Source organism: Bos javanicus, chromosome 8 (genome assembly GCF_032452875.1).
Source record: "Bos javanicus breed banteng chromosome 8, ARS-OSU_banteng_1.0, whole genome shotgun sequence".
NCBI classification, from domain to species: Eukaryota; Metazoa; Chordata; class Mammalia; order Artiodactyla; family Bovidae; genus Bos; species Bos javanicus.
In genome coordinates this window covers 85,266,485-85,284,161 of record NC_083875.1, presented here as the reverse complement: position 1 = coordinate 85,284,161, position 17,677 = coordinate 85,266,485, and the positions used below count along the sequence as shown (strand labels likewise).

The 17,677-nt window shown below is 48.3% G+C and overlaps 1 protein-coding gene across 7 annotated transcripts in view; it reads right to left on the bottom strand.

Moving 5' to 3' along the window:
• The window catches only part of WNK2 (WNK lysine deficient protein kinase 2), a 147,319-nt gene that overhangs the window by 88,985 nt on the left and 40,657 nt on the right, over positions 1-17,677 (bottom strand). For all 7 annotated transcript variants that reach the window (XM_061426226.1, XM_061426227.1, XM_061426228.1 and 4 more), the window contains exons 3-7: positions 13,443-13,615; positions 12,995-13,215; positions 9,352-9,509; positions 6,564-6,652; positions 4,308-4,527 (exon numbers count right to left, since the gene is read on the bottom strand). In XM_061426226.1, the coding sequence (XP_061282210.1) occupies positions 4,308-4,527; positions 6,564-6,652; positions 9,352-9,509; positions 12,995-13,215; positions 13,443-13,615 (861 nt within the window). The remainder of the gene's footprint in view (positions 1-4,307; positions 4,528-6,563; positions 6,653-9,351; positions 9,510-12,994; positions 13,216-13,442; positions 13,616-17,677) is intronic.

Here is a 17,677-nt window from a genome sequence, read left to right as displayed (position 1 = left end):
GGAGAAAGGGAGGGGGAGGGGCAAATTAGGTCTAGGGATTAACAAACTACTATACTAAAATAGATAAGCTGGTAATTAACTTAAAGCAACTCTCAGCAAATAGGCAGCAATTCAACAGCACTATGCAAGGTCATAGAAAGATACTCTGGGAAGCCATGGAGCTAAATAATTCTATTAAATCCGATTATAGCAGAGGTGTCTGTTTCTAAGTCCAGGAATGTGACCAGCAGCTGGGAAGGAGTCCTGACACGGGCACCATGCCATCAGCAGGACGTCATACCCTCCACACGTGCCAGCAGAGGCACAGGCTGCTGTCAAGGGCAGGGCAGGGTCCTGGGTAGCCATGCACCTCCCACTCCTGTCATGCACCAACCTGCTGCAACCCCCAAACCAAGCTCCACGGACCCCTCACCTGACATGTGCCCAGTCCCCCAAGGTCCCCTTGGTTTATGACTCCCACACCTTACATGGCATGGCCAGCCTCAGCTTCCTCATCTGACCAGAGTTCCATGGTACAGTGGTCAGCACAGGCTGGTGCCAAAGATATGCTGCCCACAAGAGCCTGTGCAGGCAGTCTCCCCTCTACCTCTTGTAGCCCACCTTCCAGGGCCATACCAGGGTCCTTCCCTACCAAATTACCAGTGGCCTTATTAACACTGAACAAAATAGAACAACACAAACTAGAACTAGAACAAAATAATTTTTACAATTTGTATGGAACCACAAAAGACCCCAAATAGCCAAAATAATCTTCAGAAAGAAGAACAGTTAGAGGAATCATTCTCCCTGACTTGTGACTATACTACAAAGCTACAATTATCAAAATAGTATGGTACTGGCATGAAAACAGAAATATAGACCATTGGAATAAGACAGAAAGCCCCCAAATAAACCCATACACTTATGGTCAATTAATCTACCCGCCAAAGAGGCAGGAATATACATTGGACAAAAGACAATATGTGGTACTAGGAAAACTGGACAGCTACATGTAAAAGGATGAAATTAGAACATCCTCTAACATCACATACAAAAATAAACTCAAAATGAATTGAAGACTTCAGTGTAAGACTAGATACTATAAAATTAGAGGAAAATACAGGAAGAACTCTCTTTGACAAAAAATTGCAGTAATATTTTTTTGGATCTGTCTTCTAGAATAATGAAAACAAAGGCAAAAATAAACAGGACCTAATTAAGTTTAAAAGTCTTTGATGCAGGATACAGGAAGCTCGGGGATGGTGCACTGGGATGACCCAGAGGGATGGTATGGGGAGGGAAGTGGGAGGGGGTTCAGGATGGGGAACACGTGTACACCCGTGGCGGATGCATGTTGATGTATGGCAAAATCAATACAATATTGTAAAGTAAAAAAAAAAAATAATAATAATAAAAAAATTTTTAAATAAAAGTCTTTGCATAGCAAAGGAAACTATAAACAAAACAAAAAAAAACCTCCAGAATGAAGTAAAACATTTGCAAATGATGCAACTGAAAACAGATTAATTTCCAAAATATGCAAACAGTTGATATAGCTTCCCGGTCTCCCTCCCTCCCTCTCTCTCTCTCTCTCTCTCTCTCTATATATATATATATATATATATATATATAACTAGAACATATATATATATATATATGTTCTAGTATATGGGAAGGTCCTAGGAAGGGGTCCAGGCCACGTTTGGGCACCGCCGTCCTATAACTGAAGAGTGTCTGGAACAAACGAAGAATGGAGCCAGAGCTGCAGGACGTACCTGGCGTAGCTGAGACACAGATGGCTCCAGCTGTCTGGGTCCCAGGTGCCTCCAGGACATGCCACCACGTGAATCTATGTCCCCTGCCATTCTCATACCACCGCTATGTAGTGTTCACAGGGGAATGAGAATGCTGTTCATCACCTGTGCTTTCTGAGGTGCCTGCACGTTGACAGACACCAGCCCTCAAGGCCGTCCAGGGACCTACCTCATCTCCAACCAAGCAGGGCTGTCCAGCCCTCGGCCTGCCTCCCCTCCTCTTAACACCAGAACAGTATATATATATATGTTCTCTCTCTATATATATATAGAGAGAGAGAGAGACAGAGAGAGAGAGAGGGGGAAGCTATGTGAACTGTTTGCATGTTTTGGAAATTATATAAATATATATATATATATATAAAGCCAAATTTTCACTGGAAGGACTGATGCTGAAGCTGAAACTTCAATACTTTCGCCACCTGATGTGAAGAACTGACTCACTGAAAAAGACCCTGATGCTAGGAAAGATTGAAGGCAGGAGGAGAAGGGGACGACAGAGGATGAGATGGTTGGATGGCATCATCGACTCAATGGATGTGAGTTTGAGTAAACTCCGAGAGTTGGTGATGGACAGGGAAGCCTGGCGTGCTGCAGTCCATGAAGTCATAAAGAGTTGGACACGACTGAGTGCCTGAACTGAACTGATATATGTATATATTTATATATATATAAATATATATATATATATATATATATAAAGCCCAATCAAAAAAATGCGCAGAAGACCTAACTGACACCTGTCCAAAGAAGACATACAGATGGCTAGCAGGTACAGGAAAGATGGCTAATTATTCAAGAATGGCAAATCAAAACTACAATGAGGTATCCCCTCACACTTGTCAGAATGGTCATCTTCAAAAGTCTACAAATAACAAATGTTGGCAAGAATGTGAAGAAAAGGGAACCCTCCTACACTGTTGGGGGGAATGTAAATTGATGCAGCAAGTTTGGAGAACAGTATGGAGGTTGCTTAAGAAATAGAGTTACAATATGATCCAGCAATCCCACTCCTAGGTATATAACTAGAAAAGACAAAAACTCTATTTTGAAAAAAATACATGCGCCCCAGTGTTCACAGCGCACTACTTACAATAGCCAAGACATGGAAACAACCTAAATGTCCATGGACAGGTGAATGGACAAAGAAGATGTGATACTGTATACATAAAGGAATACTGAAGTGAAGGTGAAAGTCACTCAGTCATGTCCAACTCTTTGTGACCCCATGGACTATACAGTCATTGGAATTGGAGTGGGTAGCCTTTCCTTTCTCCAGAGATTCATCCCAACCCAGGAATCAAACTGGGGTCTCCTGTACTACAGGTGGATTCTTTACCAACTGAGCCACCAGGGAATATTACTCAGTCATAAAAAAAGAATGACATGATGTCAATTGCAGCAACATAGACGGACCGAGAGATTATCATTCTAAGTGAAGTAAAGACAGATATAAATATCATATAATGTCACTAATATGTGGAATCTTAAAAAATGATACAAATGAATTTATTCACAAAACAGAAATAGACTCACAGACACAGAAAACAAATTTGCAGTCACCAAAGAGTAATGGAGGGGACGGATAAATTAGGAGTTTGGGATTAACAGATACACACTACTATACACAAAACAGGTAAACAATAGGACCTACTATATAGCACAGAAAAGTATATTTAATATGTTGTAAAAACCTATATTAAAAAATCTAAAAAAGAATATATATACACATATACATAAAAATACATAAACATATATAACTGAATCACTTCGCTGTATACCTGAACATTGTAAATCAACTATATTTCTATTTTTAAAAATACATTTTATTGATTAAAAAAAAAAACCTACTGGGGTTCAGGGAATCCACTTGTAAAGAAAACATCAGCCATACCTTTGTGACTTACTGCATTTCTGAAAGATGTGCTATTTTCAATGACATTATTTTTTAAAAAAGAGAAAAAAAAGGACCTGCACTTCTGTGGTTATGACAGGTGCAGCCAAGTACTCACTCTACTGCAATAAGCATGTAGATTTTTACTTTTGCTCAGATTTTCTAGTAAAAGTTAGTGTCTAATTTATTTCTCTTCTTTCCCCCTGTGATATGAAGCATCTCTATACTTCTACACTCGCCAGGCTCTTCAGACCACAGTGCCCCTCAGAAACAAAGTGAAATAAAGATCAAAACTCAAAGGCCTACATCTGCACAAAGTTAGCAAGAATCTGGTCAAAACAGGGCTCTTCCTAACATGCGAAAGTCCCCAGGGACATCTCTGCACTGGTCCACGATATCCTCTCACTGCACCATTTCCAAGGTGATATCCTACTGTGCAGCACTGTGATTCTGACCTGCGTTGTCCTTCATAGCTGCACTCAACAAATGGGGATCCTTGTTCCCAAAACTGCACACCCACTGAGGGACCATGCTCCTTTGCTGACGTCATTCTAATCTTGTGGAAACCACACACTTGCAAGGCACGCACCCAGATTTGCCAAGAAGCAAGCACACATTACCATTTCCTGTGCCACGTCTTCTGGCGTCTCCCTCTCCAGGTCGAAGGTGAACTCTATGGCCCCGCTGTCCTTGGGCTTGCCCTTCAGTTTCTTAGGGTCCTCAACCCAGAGCCGCAGGGCAATGGCAGACTTCCTGCCATGGTCCTCCTCGGCCAGCTCCACCCTCACACCTGTGTCCTCCGCGAAGAAGGCGTGGCTGAGCAGGTCCTTGATCTCATACCTGGGAAGGAGGCAGCTGTCAGGCCGGGCATAGGCACACTAGCTGAGAGGGCCCTGTACCTGTCCAGCTCCCCCTGGAAAGTCCTCTGACCATACCACTCACTGGGCATTTCTGCCCCCGAGGGCAGCCCAAAACAGTACCCCTGCATTCCCTAACTCTCAGGGGAAGAGGAAAAATCTGCTACTTGAACACATCTAACTACATCCTACATAAGACCTTTTTTTTCTCTCATTATAAAAGAAACCTCCATTATTAGGAGATGTGGGTAATTCAGAAAAGAATTTGTAAATCAGGCTCTGCATTGTCCAGACAAAGCCTGCTGAGATGCTGGGGAGCTCTCATAGGATCCGTGGATCCAGGTGAAACTGAACTGGACCTGGACAAGGCAAGCCCCAAACTCCCCAGTTCTCTACCCGAGGGACCCTGGCCTCCAAGAGGCAGGGATAATTTTGGAGGTTCCCAAGGACAGGAAGCAGGGGTAGGGTGGCGTGCTGCCCTGCTAACCACTCTGCTGCCCAAATCCACATCCCTAAATGCTTGCCCAGTTTCTGATCTCTGGCACAAACAGATCCCAGTGCTGTCCAGGGCCTGGCTTCCTCCCAGCTTCCTGTCTGTGGTCACCGTGGGCTTTGAGATCCAGTGGCCCATCACCGATTGTACTGAGGGCAACACATCCCACAGGCAGTGGAACCATGCCACCTGGATAGCTCCATGCATGAAAAGGGGAGAGTAGGGTGAACAACCCTCACACAGGCTGACAAATGCCTGTGGGGACCCTGGGGAAGCCCAGAAGTTAGGGCCCCTAGGGACACAGAGGGCACAGTCCCTGGGAGCTCTGTCCTGGTCTGGGAGGTGGTTTCTGTACTTTTCTGAAGTGAGCTATAGTTCACAGTTTTTTAGTATTTTCTCTTTAAGGAACAAAACATGATAATGTGCAGGGGGCAAAAGAGAAGACTCAGGAGATCAGGACAGGTCTGAGAGATCAGGACAGGCCCCTACACGAAAGATGACAGAAAGGACAGTGGTCAGTGTTGGGCACAGTAACATGAGGGAAGAGGCATGAGCTGGCTGTGCAAGGACAGAGAGGGGATATGAGGGGGTGCTGCTGCTGCTGCTGCTAAGTCGCTTCAGTCAAGTCTGACTCTGTGCGACCCTATGGACAGCAGCCCTCCAGGCTCCTCTGTCCCTGGGATTCTTCAGGCAAGAATACTAGAGTGGGTTGCCATGAGGAAGAGGTATTAAGGGGAGACACGGAGGAATGGGGAAGGTGGGGAATGGGCAGGATAAGAGGGCAGGGGAGGAGGAAGCGGGGGGAGGGAGATGGGAGGAAGGAGGAGGAATAGAGGGTTGATGGGAGGGAAGGAAGGAAGGTAAGAAGGAGTAGGGAAGAGAGAGTAAGGAGGGAGAAAACAAAGGAGAGACAGAGGGAGGAAGGAGCAAAGAGGAGGGAGAGGGAGGGAAAGAGGAAAGACGGGGTGGCGGGGGGAAAGAAGGAAGGAAGGAGGAAGGCTCAGAACACATACCCAGCTGAGGAAGGAAGGGCCTTGATCTGAGGAGGGAGCTGGTCTGGGGGCATCTGGAGGGCTCTAACTTGAATGTGGGACTTTGAAATGGGTCAGACAACAGGTGCATGAAAGACATAGCCTGGAGTTGAGAGAGCGGGGCAGGATGAGGCTCGATGGGAACCCTGGCATGGGGGTGTCCTCCAGACCAGGGGGACGGATAGGCTTGCCAGGGACAACACAGAAAAAAAGCAACAAGGGCAGAATGAGGCCCCAGTAGCCCCCACACTCCAGGCTGGGTGGGCAAGAAGCAGCCAGTTAAGGGGATGGGGACTCTAGGACAGTACCCTGAGCCAGGGAGCGTGTTCCAGGCAGCAGAAGTCAGGCAGGGGCTGCCCTCCAACTGCCCAGTGGGCTTGTTGGGACCCAGTATGCCTGTGGCCTGAAGTGGCCTGTCTCTGAACTCTCGCCTTCTCTTGGGATGTGATTTCAGGCAGAGCAACAGCCCAGATCCAGCGCTGCCTGGGAACTCACCTTTCCTCCTTGTTTTTGCAGATACACTCCCCAATAATCTCCTTGATTTCAGGATCGTGCACTTTCTCAAAGCTGGCTGGCTTGATGCCCTGAAGATGACATGAGCAGAGTCACCTGACATCGAATTAGGATCTGTTTCTTGCTCACTTCACACTCACCCCAGTAGAAGAGAAAATGGGAAGTGCAAGAAGCTTGTTTGGGGTTGGAGAGCAGGGGCATCATTTCATTCTAAGGCCCAACTGAAGGGTTACTGGGAGTAGTGAGGTCTGAGGATGAGAAAGACTCAGGGGAAACTCGGAACAGACATGAAGGATGCTCGCTCTGCCCAATCCAGCTCCGCACAAGGGAGCATTTGCACTCTTACTGCACAGAGGAGGTGGGTGTGGGGGAAGGCACACCTACCCAAGGCCACACACCAGCCAGGCAGGACCTCCCAGGCCAGCTGCCCAGAGGGTCTCAGAGGCTGGACAAGGAACCCTAAAGTGCTGGCCTTTCTTACCATACCTCCCCGGAGGATGCAGAAGTAACTCTGTGGTCACTGTTGCTGGCCAAGGGCCACCAGAGACTCTGGCCACACTGTGGTCACAGGCGGGGCTGACTTCCAAGGCCTAGTGGCTGGAGGGGGTTGCAGACAAGCATCTGCACCAGGAAGGCCCACAGCCGGCGGCCAGATCAGACGACTTTCAGGCAGCAGGAGCAGGAGGTGGCCACGTACTAAAGCGGACCAGAAAGCCAGCGGGTACCAGGGGTGTGCAGCCAGAGGCATGGCGGGGAGCAGGGTTCCGATCCCACAAGCAGATGGGATTCCAAGAGAAGCAGGGGCTGGATGGCAGGGCTTATTTGCAATCTACCCAGGGAGGGGTTTGGGTGGAGGGGATCCTGGCTTTTGAAGACTTGGAACACAGTGAGGGCTCAACCATCATGTTTTTCCTCCTTCAAAAAGACTGTCTTCAAAGGTCTCGTCCTGGCTTTTTTTTTTTTTTTAAAGCATACATTTTCCCACAGAGAGGGATGGGGGAGAGGGAAGGTGCACCCTGGGAGTACAGGTGAAGCCCCAAAGTGCCCAGCAAACTCCTGCCTAGGACAGCTGGCCATAACCAATGGGTCATGCTGTGTCTGACATGTATGGGAGTTTGTGCAGTAACAGACACAGCCCTTGGCTTTAAAAGTGGGCAAGGGGTCCTCCTTGAACATGAGACCCCCATGTTACTCCACTGAAGCCAACAGAAAAAGAAATTTAATTATGCCAGAAAGAAAGGCCACAGTCCTAACAAGGGTGGGAACCAGTGGTCTGAGAAACTATAAATACTGGTAAGGGTGCACATACAGCATCATTTAAATCTCTGGAAGGCTGTGGCAGAATGTGCCAGAACAAGGTTGAAGGGGTTCACATCTCTGGGCTCAGAAGCACAGAGTTGGGGCAGCTGAGAACAAAGGGAACCAACACCCTCCAAGGACTGGAGCAGATGCTGGAGGCCGGACCAGTGTGTGGGTATGGCGTGAGGGCCCAGAGGACCCAGAGCACGAGGCTGTCATGGCAAATGGAGGAAACACCAAGGATCAGGGAATGCACCTTTCATCAGATTTCCTCAAGGAGGCAGGGTAGGTAGGGCCTTGCTTTACTCAAAACAACATGGGTCCACGTAGGAGCCTTGGGACCCTGACCAGTGTCCTGTTTCCCAGGGCCTAAATGGGGGGCAGAGGTGCTGCTGAAAGAACCAGGTGGCTAAGGAGTATGTGCCCAGGAGACTCAGTCCCTGTCTCCCCAAGCCCAGCAGAGGGACCACCACCCCATCCACACACACAACCAGGACCAAGGTCAGCAGCAGCTCCATCTGCACCCTGGGCCCAGCGCTCCTCCAAGGCCTGGCAATGAAGCCCTAATCTCCCTTGAGTCCCTCCCTGTCCCCCTGGAGGACCTGCCCATGGCCGATGGGTCACCTCTCTGGTCAGCACCTCTGGGGAGCTGCACACCTCTGCGGGTATCTGGCCCACACCCACTAGCGCCTCTAACCAAGGATTCTCTCTTCATACTTGCACCCTCAGCAGCACACAGGAGGCGCTTAGAGTGAAAAAAATGGCTGATAGATAACTGAAAATGAAGAATTAAAGGACAGAAACAAGCTGTGACCTGCGGGGAGGGCTCAAAGTAGACGGCGGGATAAGGGCAGGTGCTCTGGGGTTCCAAGAGCCATGGCGCCTCATGCTTCTGCAGAAGTGAGGAGGCTGCAGGGAGGTGGGGGCTGGGGTTGGGGCGAGGCAGCCAGCACTCGGGTGGTGGGCCCTGGTACCTGCAGGTACAGATGGACAGTGAGGCACCAGGGCCCAGAAAAGGCAGAGCCCCAGCGGCCCTGGGCTGGATGCTCCTGCTGCATTCCCCACGCAGCAGGACAGCCACAGGGGGAGAACAGGATGGTGTTTTCAGAGCTGAAACCATCTGATCAAAGTCTAGGGACGTGCCAGAAGACGGGAGGGCCAGCAGCCTCCAGGTGGCACAGAGGAGGGTCTCTATGCACAGGCGGCCTGGGCCTCCTGGAGAGGCCCCTTTGGTGCTCCAGCCCGCAGCGCTGCCTGAGGCCCCAGTGGAGGCTCCAGGGTCCACCCACAGCTCACGTTACAACTGCTGCTACTCCAGGAAAGCTAGGAGACCCCCTACTCGTCCTCTAATTCTCCATCTGTAAAACGGCTTCCTTCCCTTCCTCAGATGGCTCCTGTGAGGATTTTACAACGCACACAGAGCTCAACGTGGGACACACAGCCAGCCCATCACAGTGGCCGGTGGACTCACACAGGTGACCTTCCTGTAGATCTGGGCAGCATTCTGGCACTCTGAGTAGGGGTACTCCGAGGTGGCCATCTCCAACATGCACATCCCGAAGGCGTACACGTCCACGGACTCATCGTAGTGCTCCTCGTACATCTCTGGTGCCATGAACTCGGGGGTACCTGCACCCGGGAGCAGAAGACGCAGGGTCAGTGGTCACTGGGCCCCGGAGCCCCCTGGGCCTCTCTCAGAGTCCCACACCTCCTCCCCCATCCACAAGCCAGCATGGGCCCTGCCCCCATGCTCCTTGCCACTGGTTCTAGAATCCAGGATTCAAACAGGATTCTGCTTTACTGATAGAAGTTTCCCCAAATCCGCCCTCCCCGTACCCTCCCAATTCTATGGTGAATCAGTTTATAGCGCCATCCCCTGATCACAGAGCTGGGAGACCCATTGCTTCCCAGAAGACAGGGTCTGTGCCAGAAATGATGGAGATGCCTCTCTTTGAGGAGGCAAAAGTCTGAGCATATCCCTCCTGGCTACAGGCCCAGATAACCCAGAGCAGACAAAAACTTGGGGTCACCACAGACCTTCGTAAATTGTAAAAGCCTAGAAAGGCCCCCATGTCCCTAGTCAAGCAGAGCATCAGTCAGCACAGTGATTCTCTTCACTAAAGATGGCTGCCTGGGGACAGCTGGGCAGGCGCCAATCATCTGGCAGGTACCAGCAACGTGTTATGGTGAGAACTGCCCATCCATTCTAAGCACAAGAGATTTTAAAACCAAGCTTACTCTGAATTTTTAAGGACACGATAGACTCACATAGGCTGAGTAAAATAAGCAAAATATATGACTGTACATGCATGCTGACCATCCATATAAAACAATAAGTACAGACAAAAATGACTCATCTAGAAGGTGGGCTTATGGCTTTTTCCTTTAGTCTGGTGTTTGTAATTTTTCTGTAACAAATATTTGCTTTCAAAATCACAAACTTTTTATTTATTTTTTTTAAAAAAGGCCCAACTGAGCATCTGTCAAGCTAAATGCAAAGAAATGGGGCCATCAATTTCAATAAGACTGCTTTTAATTTCAACTTCTCCATCTTTGTTGACCTTGGAAGATTCTCAAAATGTTCCAGTTTTTTTAAAAAAAAAGCAGATGTAAAACAGTACAAACTAGTGTGTTAAAAAGCATGAGGTTTGGGGGTATCTGGCATGCAGGCAGATTAAGGGTGATTTTAATTTTTTCTCCTTTACCCATAATTTCAACTTAAGATGTATTATATATTTACCAAAAAAAAAGTTAACAGTTTGGGTAAAAAATGGAAAACACAAGAATCTATGTTGAGTTACACACATGCATAAAGAATTCTTGAAGATTCCATCAGAAATAATGATGAATAGAGTGAGAACTGGAGTTCAAGGGACCTTGCACTGGCAATTTTTCATCCTTTTGGGGTTTTGAACCATATGATAATACTGAAAATTTTGGCATTTGGCCATGTCCATCTACAAGGATAAGAGAGAGGAGCCTCAGGGCTGCTGGCAAGCAGCTGGGAGCAAAGCCGACTCAGAGAGGACCCGACGTACCTGTTCAGGACTCCTGATCACTCAGCTCAGTCTCTTCTGAGATCCTTGGGAACCAGAAATTCTGCTTTGCAAGAAATACCCCAAGGACCCAAGATGTTCTGACTTTGTGGGAGTACAGTGGACAGTGGGTGTGGGGGGCCCAGCTCCAAGGTGGGATGGTGGGTGATGCCAATTTTGCAATTGTGCGAGGGCCACGGACACCGAATTTTTTTCTCTTTGCTTACAACACAGCTGTTTAAATCTAAATGTTAAGAAGAATGTCTGTATGCTGGCACCCATATACACATGTGTCCAGGGACCTCTGGGCGCACCTCCTAAGCCCCACAGCTCTGCGTCCCCCAAGTCCCAGCCTCCATGGCTGTGAACACCTGCAGGAAGGACTGCGCCGACCTCACCTCCACCCACTCGGGGCCCGGCCAATGCAAACGCAGTGAGAGCACACCATGACAGCATCAGATCCCAGCGGCCCTCAGGGGCAAACCCCACAAGGCTCATGGGGAGCCTCTGGGAGGCTGCCACCGCCAGATATCTCAAACCACGTCTTATCTGCACAACACCTCTCTGACGGCTGCACCCAGAATGGGTACACAGTATCAAAGGCCCCCATAGGTACCCTGGACACAGCAGGGAGGGAAAAGCCTCATTCACAGGCCTAGGGGGTCCTTCACCTGACCACAGACCCCCACTCAGCTGAGGCCCCTTGCTGGGGACAGGGCCCTGCTGCCCACCTGTTTAGATGTGCTGACCAGCCTCCATTTACAATGAGCATGGAGCTTCAAGGGCTCCAGCTGAGCAAAAGGTGGGGTGATCAGGGAGCCCTGTGGAGCCAGACGCTGTGTGGGGCTCACTGTGCCTCCAGAAACACGCAGGCTTCATCTCACCCCACCACATCACTCAGCAACTGGAAAGTCCATTTCCAAGAGGAAAAAGAGCTGTCAAAGCAGCCCTAACTTCCAAGGCCAAATCTGCAAAGACTGCCTGGACACCTCTAGCAGCTCAGAGGCTTGGTGGTGTATCCCCCAAACCCCTGGGTCCCAAGCCAGGCCCTCACCTGCTCCACCCATTTCACAGATAGGGAACTGAGGCCTGAGTCAACCCTCGCGTCACCACTCAGCTCCCCTATTCAGCCAGAGGCCAGAGGCCTCACATCCACAGGACACCGGGTGGCTCCTTGTCCCAGATGTTGTCACATTCCAAAACCACTAGCCTGCCAGAGAAGTTTCCAGATTCCCAGCAGTTCCATTTTCCACAAACAAGTCAAGTTCTGTCTCCAACCATACAACAAAACCATGAACTTGTCAAGCCCTAATCACCCTCTCATCTTGCTTATGTGGGAAGAAGCTGTCACATCATGGCATGGAGGAGAGCCTCTCCCAATCTTATCTGATCCAAACTTCCAGAGCCATACCCTACAGCCACCTGACCCTGCAGCTCACCGGCACTTTCCGACATCCTGAACCCTATAAATGGCTGCCCCACAGCCCCTCCAAGCACATTCTTTACAAAACCCAGGAAGGGCTCTGGTGGACATACAGTGCCTGCTGTGTGCAGGACCAAAGCATGACCCCACATGGGGCTGGCATGAACTGCAGACCATGTCCTCACAACAGCCACAGCCACAGAGGAGCTTCTCTGAGGAGGATAAGAAATGCAGAGGCTAATAGCCAGCAAACTGCCATCCACATGAAATCCCTGAGCCCCTACACCCCTCATGCTCACTCCATACCCCAAACTACCACAAAGGTTCCCTCTGTGGGTCTTGGGGTCTGGGGCACCCTCCCCCTGCTCAGTCCACTGAAGGCAGCTCCAGCCTCAATGACCACGAAGTCCCCACATTCTTCTGTCCTCCAGATCTCTTTCCCGCACCCAAGTACCCTTAGTGTCCACAGGCCCTTGGGTGCCAGTCAGCCTCGGCACCCAAGGGACACAGCTAAGGGACTCACACACAGGGCATCCAGGGCTGCAGCCAGGCATAGGGGGCACAGGCAGCAGAGCTAGCACTTGCAGGATGGTGATCCCGGGGGGCTGGGGAGGTGCCCTGAAGCACAGGGGCATGAAGAGACAAGATGGGCTCACCTATCACGCTTTTAGCAAAGGATGCTCTCTTGAGGGTGGCCAGGCCCAAGTCGCCAATCTTCACAGACCCTGTGGGCCCAGTGATAAAGATGTTGTCACACTTGAGGTCCCGGTGGATGATGGGGGGCGTCCTGGTGTGCAGGAACAGCAGGCCCTTCAGGATCTGCCGGCACCAGCTACGTAGAACCTTGGGCTTCATCACCTTGAATCGCTTCAGATACCTGCAGGTGGGGGTGTGGCTCATCCACGGCTCATGTGGGGAAGGGGCCCCCAGTTGCTGAGGGCTGTGTATTTATTCCCCAAACAGGGGCACTTCTGAGAAAGGGCTGTTGGCCACACCAGCCAGGACCACCCCAAGCAGGGCCCGGGGCCTCAGCCATTGCAACTCTTGAGCCCCAGGCCAAGCCCACCCCAAGGCCCCAACTGGCTGGGTGGGTAGCATGCTCACGTCTTCAGTGTCCCCGAGGTCATCAGTTCAGTCACCAGCACGATGCACCGCTTCCCCCTGGCACTGGACTCCCAGAAGTCATAGAAGCGCACAATGTTGGGGTGCTGCAGGCCCTTCAGCATCTCAGCCTCTTCCTTGAACCGCTGCCTCTCCAGTTTGGTGAGCTTCCGGTCCTAGAGAGAAACACACACAGACTGAGAGGGACACTTGGCACAGCCTCAGGCAGAGGCCTTCCAGGGAGCCGGGGCCAGGACTCTGCCAGGCCGCTCTCTCGGCTCTTAACACACAGCACAGCAGGAAGAAAGGACTTAGACATCTGGGGTTGAGGGAAATCTGATCCAGTTCCAAGTCCTTCCCCTCTTTACCCACAGAGAGCAGGACAGGCCTCTGATTCATAAAGCCAGCACAACTGTTCATGGTTCTCCAACATATGGAACATCAGACCCTGATATCTCATCGATTTCAAATTAGCTTCTCCCTGCTCAAGAAGCTCAGCAAAAAGGTCTCTGGGAATCAGAGACACCTCCAAACCCCACACTGTAATACTCATGTGCTTTTTCCCTAAAAACACCTCTGAGGGGCAGCATCAAGACGGCAGAGTAGGAAGACGTAGAGTTTGCATCTGCTCAGAACTAGGGCACTGACAAGGCTCTGGTGCGGGACCCCGGACACCTAAGGGGCGGGAGGAATCCCTGAGTAACCAGGTAGGACGTGGGAGGGAGGGAGAGAAGAGTGGCAGTGGGACCAGACAGGCACCACTGAGGGTGTCTGGAGGAGAGGGAAGGTTTCCGCACTCAGAGGAGCCCACTCCCCACCAAGGGATCAACAAGGACAGGGAGGGACCTTTGGGAGGCTGGGAATCAGAGGGGAACACAGCCAGCGACTCCTCTGCCCACTCAGCCCCGGTGAGTCTGTGGGGGTCCTGGGCCTGAAAGCCCCACCACCCACTGGGGCCCCCTCTAGCTGCACAGATCTCAGGCCTAAGACCACCTGGCCCACCTACCACCGGCCTCTTCTAGACGCCTGCATCTTGGGCCTGAGTCCAGCCCCCACGCCTCTTCCAGCTGTGTGGATCCCAGTCCTGAGCCCTCACACCCACGAAGGCCTCTTCCAGCCACACAGTACTGGCAGCCCAAGTCCCGCCCCTGACAGGGCTTCCTCTGGCCATGTAGGTACAGGCAAGCCGGACGCCACCCACCTCCAGGGCCTCTTCCCTGGCTATGCCAGCCCCTATGGGCACACCAGTGGAGGCCTACGCCCCAGCTGGCCTACATGGCATTTGTGCTCCGGGCCAGCTTCAGGAACAGATGCTAGTGAGCAACACATGTAGATATGACAAAGCAGGTCCAGAGACCTATCTGGAGGTCTTGGAGGGTCCACTGGGGAGGCAGGGGTAGGCTGTAGCTTACAGTAGAAGGAAGAACACAGGAAGAGGAGGCATGGAGAATATTTTATTTATTTTTTCTCAATAATTACTTATTTTTATTTATTTATTTGGCTGTGCTAGGTCTTAGCTGTGTCATGAGAGAGCGAGATCTTTGACCTTCCTTGAGGCAAGTAGAGTTTTTAGTTGTGACATATGGGATCTAGTTCCCCAATCAGGGATCGAACTCAGGCTCCCTGCAATGGGAGCACAGAGTCTTAGCCACTGGACCACCAGGGAAGTCCTATTTTTATGTCTTTATCTTTTATTTTTATTTTTTTTCTAATTAATTTTTAAATTGCTTTATTTTCTTCCTTTTGCCTTTTTTTTTTTTTTGCTGTTATCGTTCTGTTTTATTTTGTCTTCTTGTTTAATTTTTAGAGTTATTTCGCTAAATATAATTTTTACTTTCCTAATTTTACCTCACTTTATAGTTTGGTACTGTTCTGTTCTTTTCTGCTTGTTGCTTGCTTTCTTTTTCTTTTTGCTGCACTTTAAGGCTTACTGGGCCTTAGTTCCCAGGCCAGGGGTTGGGCCTGAGCTCCTGTGGTGGTAGTGCAAAGTCCAAACTGCTGAATTAACAGAGAACTGCAGGTCACAGGGAAATTAGTCAGTGTGAGGTCTCCCAGAGGTCCTCATCTCAGCAACAACTCACAGCTCCACTCAACTGTCTGCAAACTCCAGTGTTGAACTAATCAGGTCAAACAACCAGCAAGACAGGAACACAGCCCTGCCCATCAAAAACAATGGGATGACAAAAAAGAATATGTTACAGACGAAGGAGCAAGGTAAAAACCTTGGCAACCAACCTGAAAAAGAATTCAGCAGAATGGTAATAAAGATGATCCAAAATCTTGGAAATAGAATGGAGGCGTGGATCAAGAAAATACAAGAAATGTTTAACAAGGACCCAGAAGAACTAAAGAATACACAGTGATGAGCAACACAGCAACTGAAATGAAAAATACACTGGAAGAAATCAATGCAAAATAACTGAGAAGAATGAATAAGTAAGCTGGAAGATCAAATGCTGGAAATAATTACTGAGGAGCAGAATAAAGAAAAAAGAATGAGAAGAAATGAGGACAGTCTCACAGACCTCTGGAACATTACTGAACACAACATTCGAATTATAAAGGTCTCAGAAGAAGAAAAGAGAAAGGGTCTGAGAAAATATTTGAAGAGATTGGTTGAAAACCTCCTCAACATGAGAAAGGAAATAGCCACCTAAGTCCAGGAAGCACAGAGACTTCCCTACTCAAGGAGACAAACCCAATGAGAATCACACTGAGACACATATTAATCAAACTAACAAAAATTGAATTCAAAGAAAATATTAAAAGCAGCAAGGGAACAGCAAAAAATAACACACAAGGGAATCCCCAAAAGGCGGTTATCAGCTGATTTTGCAGCAGAAACTGTGTAGGCCAGAAGGGAGTGGCAAGATACATTTAAAATGATGAAAGGGAAAAACCTACAAATAAGATTATTCTAGCTAGCAAGGATCTGGTTCAGATTTGATGGAAAAATCAAAAGCATTATAGACAAGCAAAAGCTAAGAGAATTCAGCACTTCCAAACCAGCTTTATGACAAATGCTAAAGGAATTTCTCTAGGAAACACAAGGGAAGAGAAAGACCTATAAAAACAAACCCAAAATAATTAGAGAATGGCAGTAGGAATATACATATCAATAATTCTCTTAAATGTAAATGATTAAATGCTCCAACCAAAAGACTGGCTAAATGAATACAAAAACAAGACCTGTATACATGCTGTCTACAAGTGACCCACTTCAGGCCTAGAGACACGTACAGACTGAAAGCGAGGGCATGGAAGGAGGTATTCTATAGCAAATGGGTATCAGAAGAAAGCTGGAATAGCAATTAGATAAAGTAGACTTTAAAATAAAATAAAGACTATTACAACAGACAAGGAAGAACACTACATAATGATGAAGGGATCAATCCAAGAAGAAGCTATAACAACGGTAAATACTTATGCACCCAACACAGGTGCGCGTCAAAACATACGGCAACTGTTAACAGCAGTAAAAGGAGAAATCAACAGGATTACAATTATAGTGGGGGGATTTGACATCCCACTTATACCAATGGACAGATCATCTAGACAGAAAATAAACTAGGAAACACAAACTTTAAATGACACAACAGACCAGACAGACTTAACTGATACTCAGAGGATATTCCACCCAAAAGCAACAGAATACACATTCTTCTCAAACGCACACAGAAAATTCTTCAGGGTAGATCACATCTTAGGTCATAAATCAAGTCTCAGTAAATTTAAGAAAATTAAAATCATATTAAGCACCTTTTCCAGCTGCAATGCTATGAGATTAGAAATCAATGATAGAAAAACAGCTGTAAAAAGCACAAACACATGCAGGCTAAAGAATATGCTACTAAGTAACTAAGAGATCACTGAAGAAATCAAAGAGAAAATTGTAAAAATACCTAGAAATAAATGACAACAAATACATGACAACCCAAAATCTATGGGATGCAGCAAAAGCAGTTTTAAGAGGAAAGTTTATAATAATTCAATCCTATCTCAAGAAACAAAAAAAATATCAAATTAACAACCTTATACCTAAAGCAACTACAGAAAAAAGAACAAACAAAACCCAAAGTTAGTAGAAGGAAAGAAATCATAAAAATCAAAGAGAAATAAATGAAATACAAAGGAATGAAATAATAGCAAAAATCAATGACACTAAAAGCCGGTTCTTTGAAAAGAAACAAAACTGATAAATTGTTAGCCAGTTTCATCAAGAAAACAAAGGGAGAGGA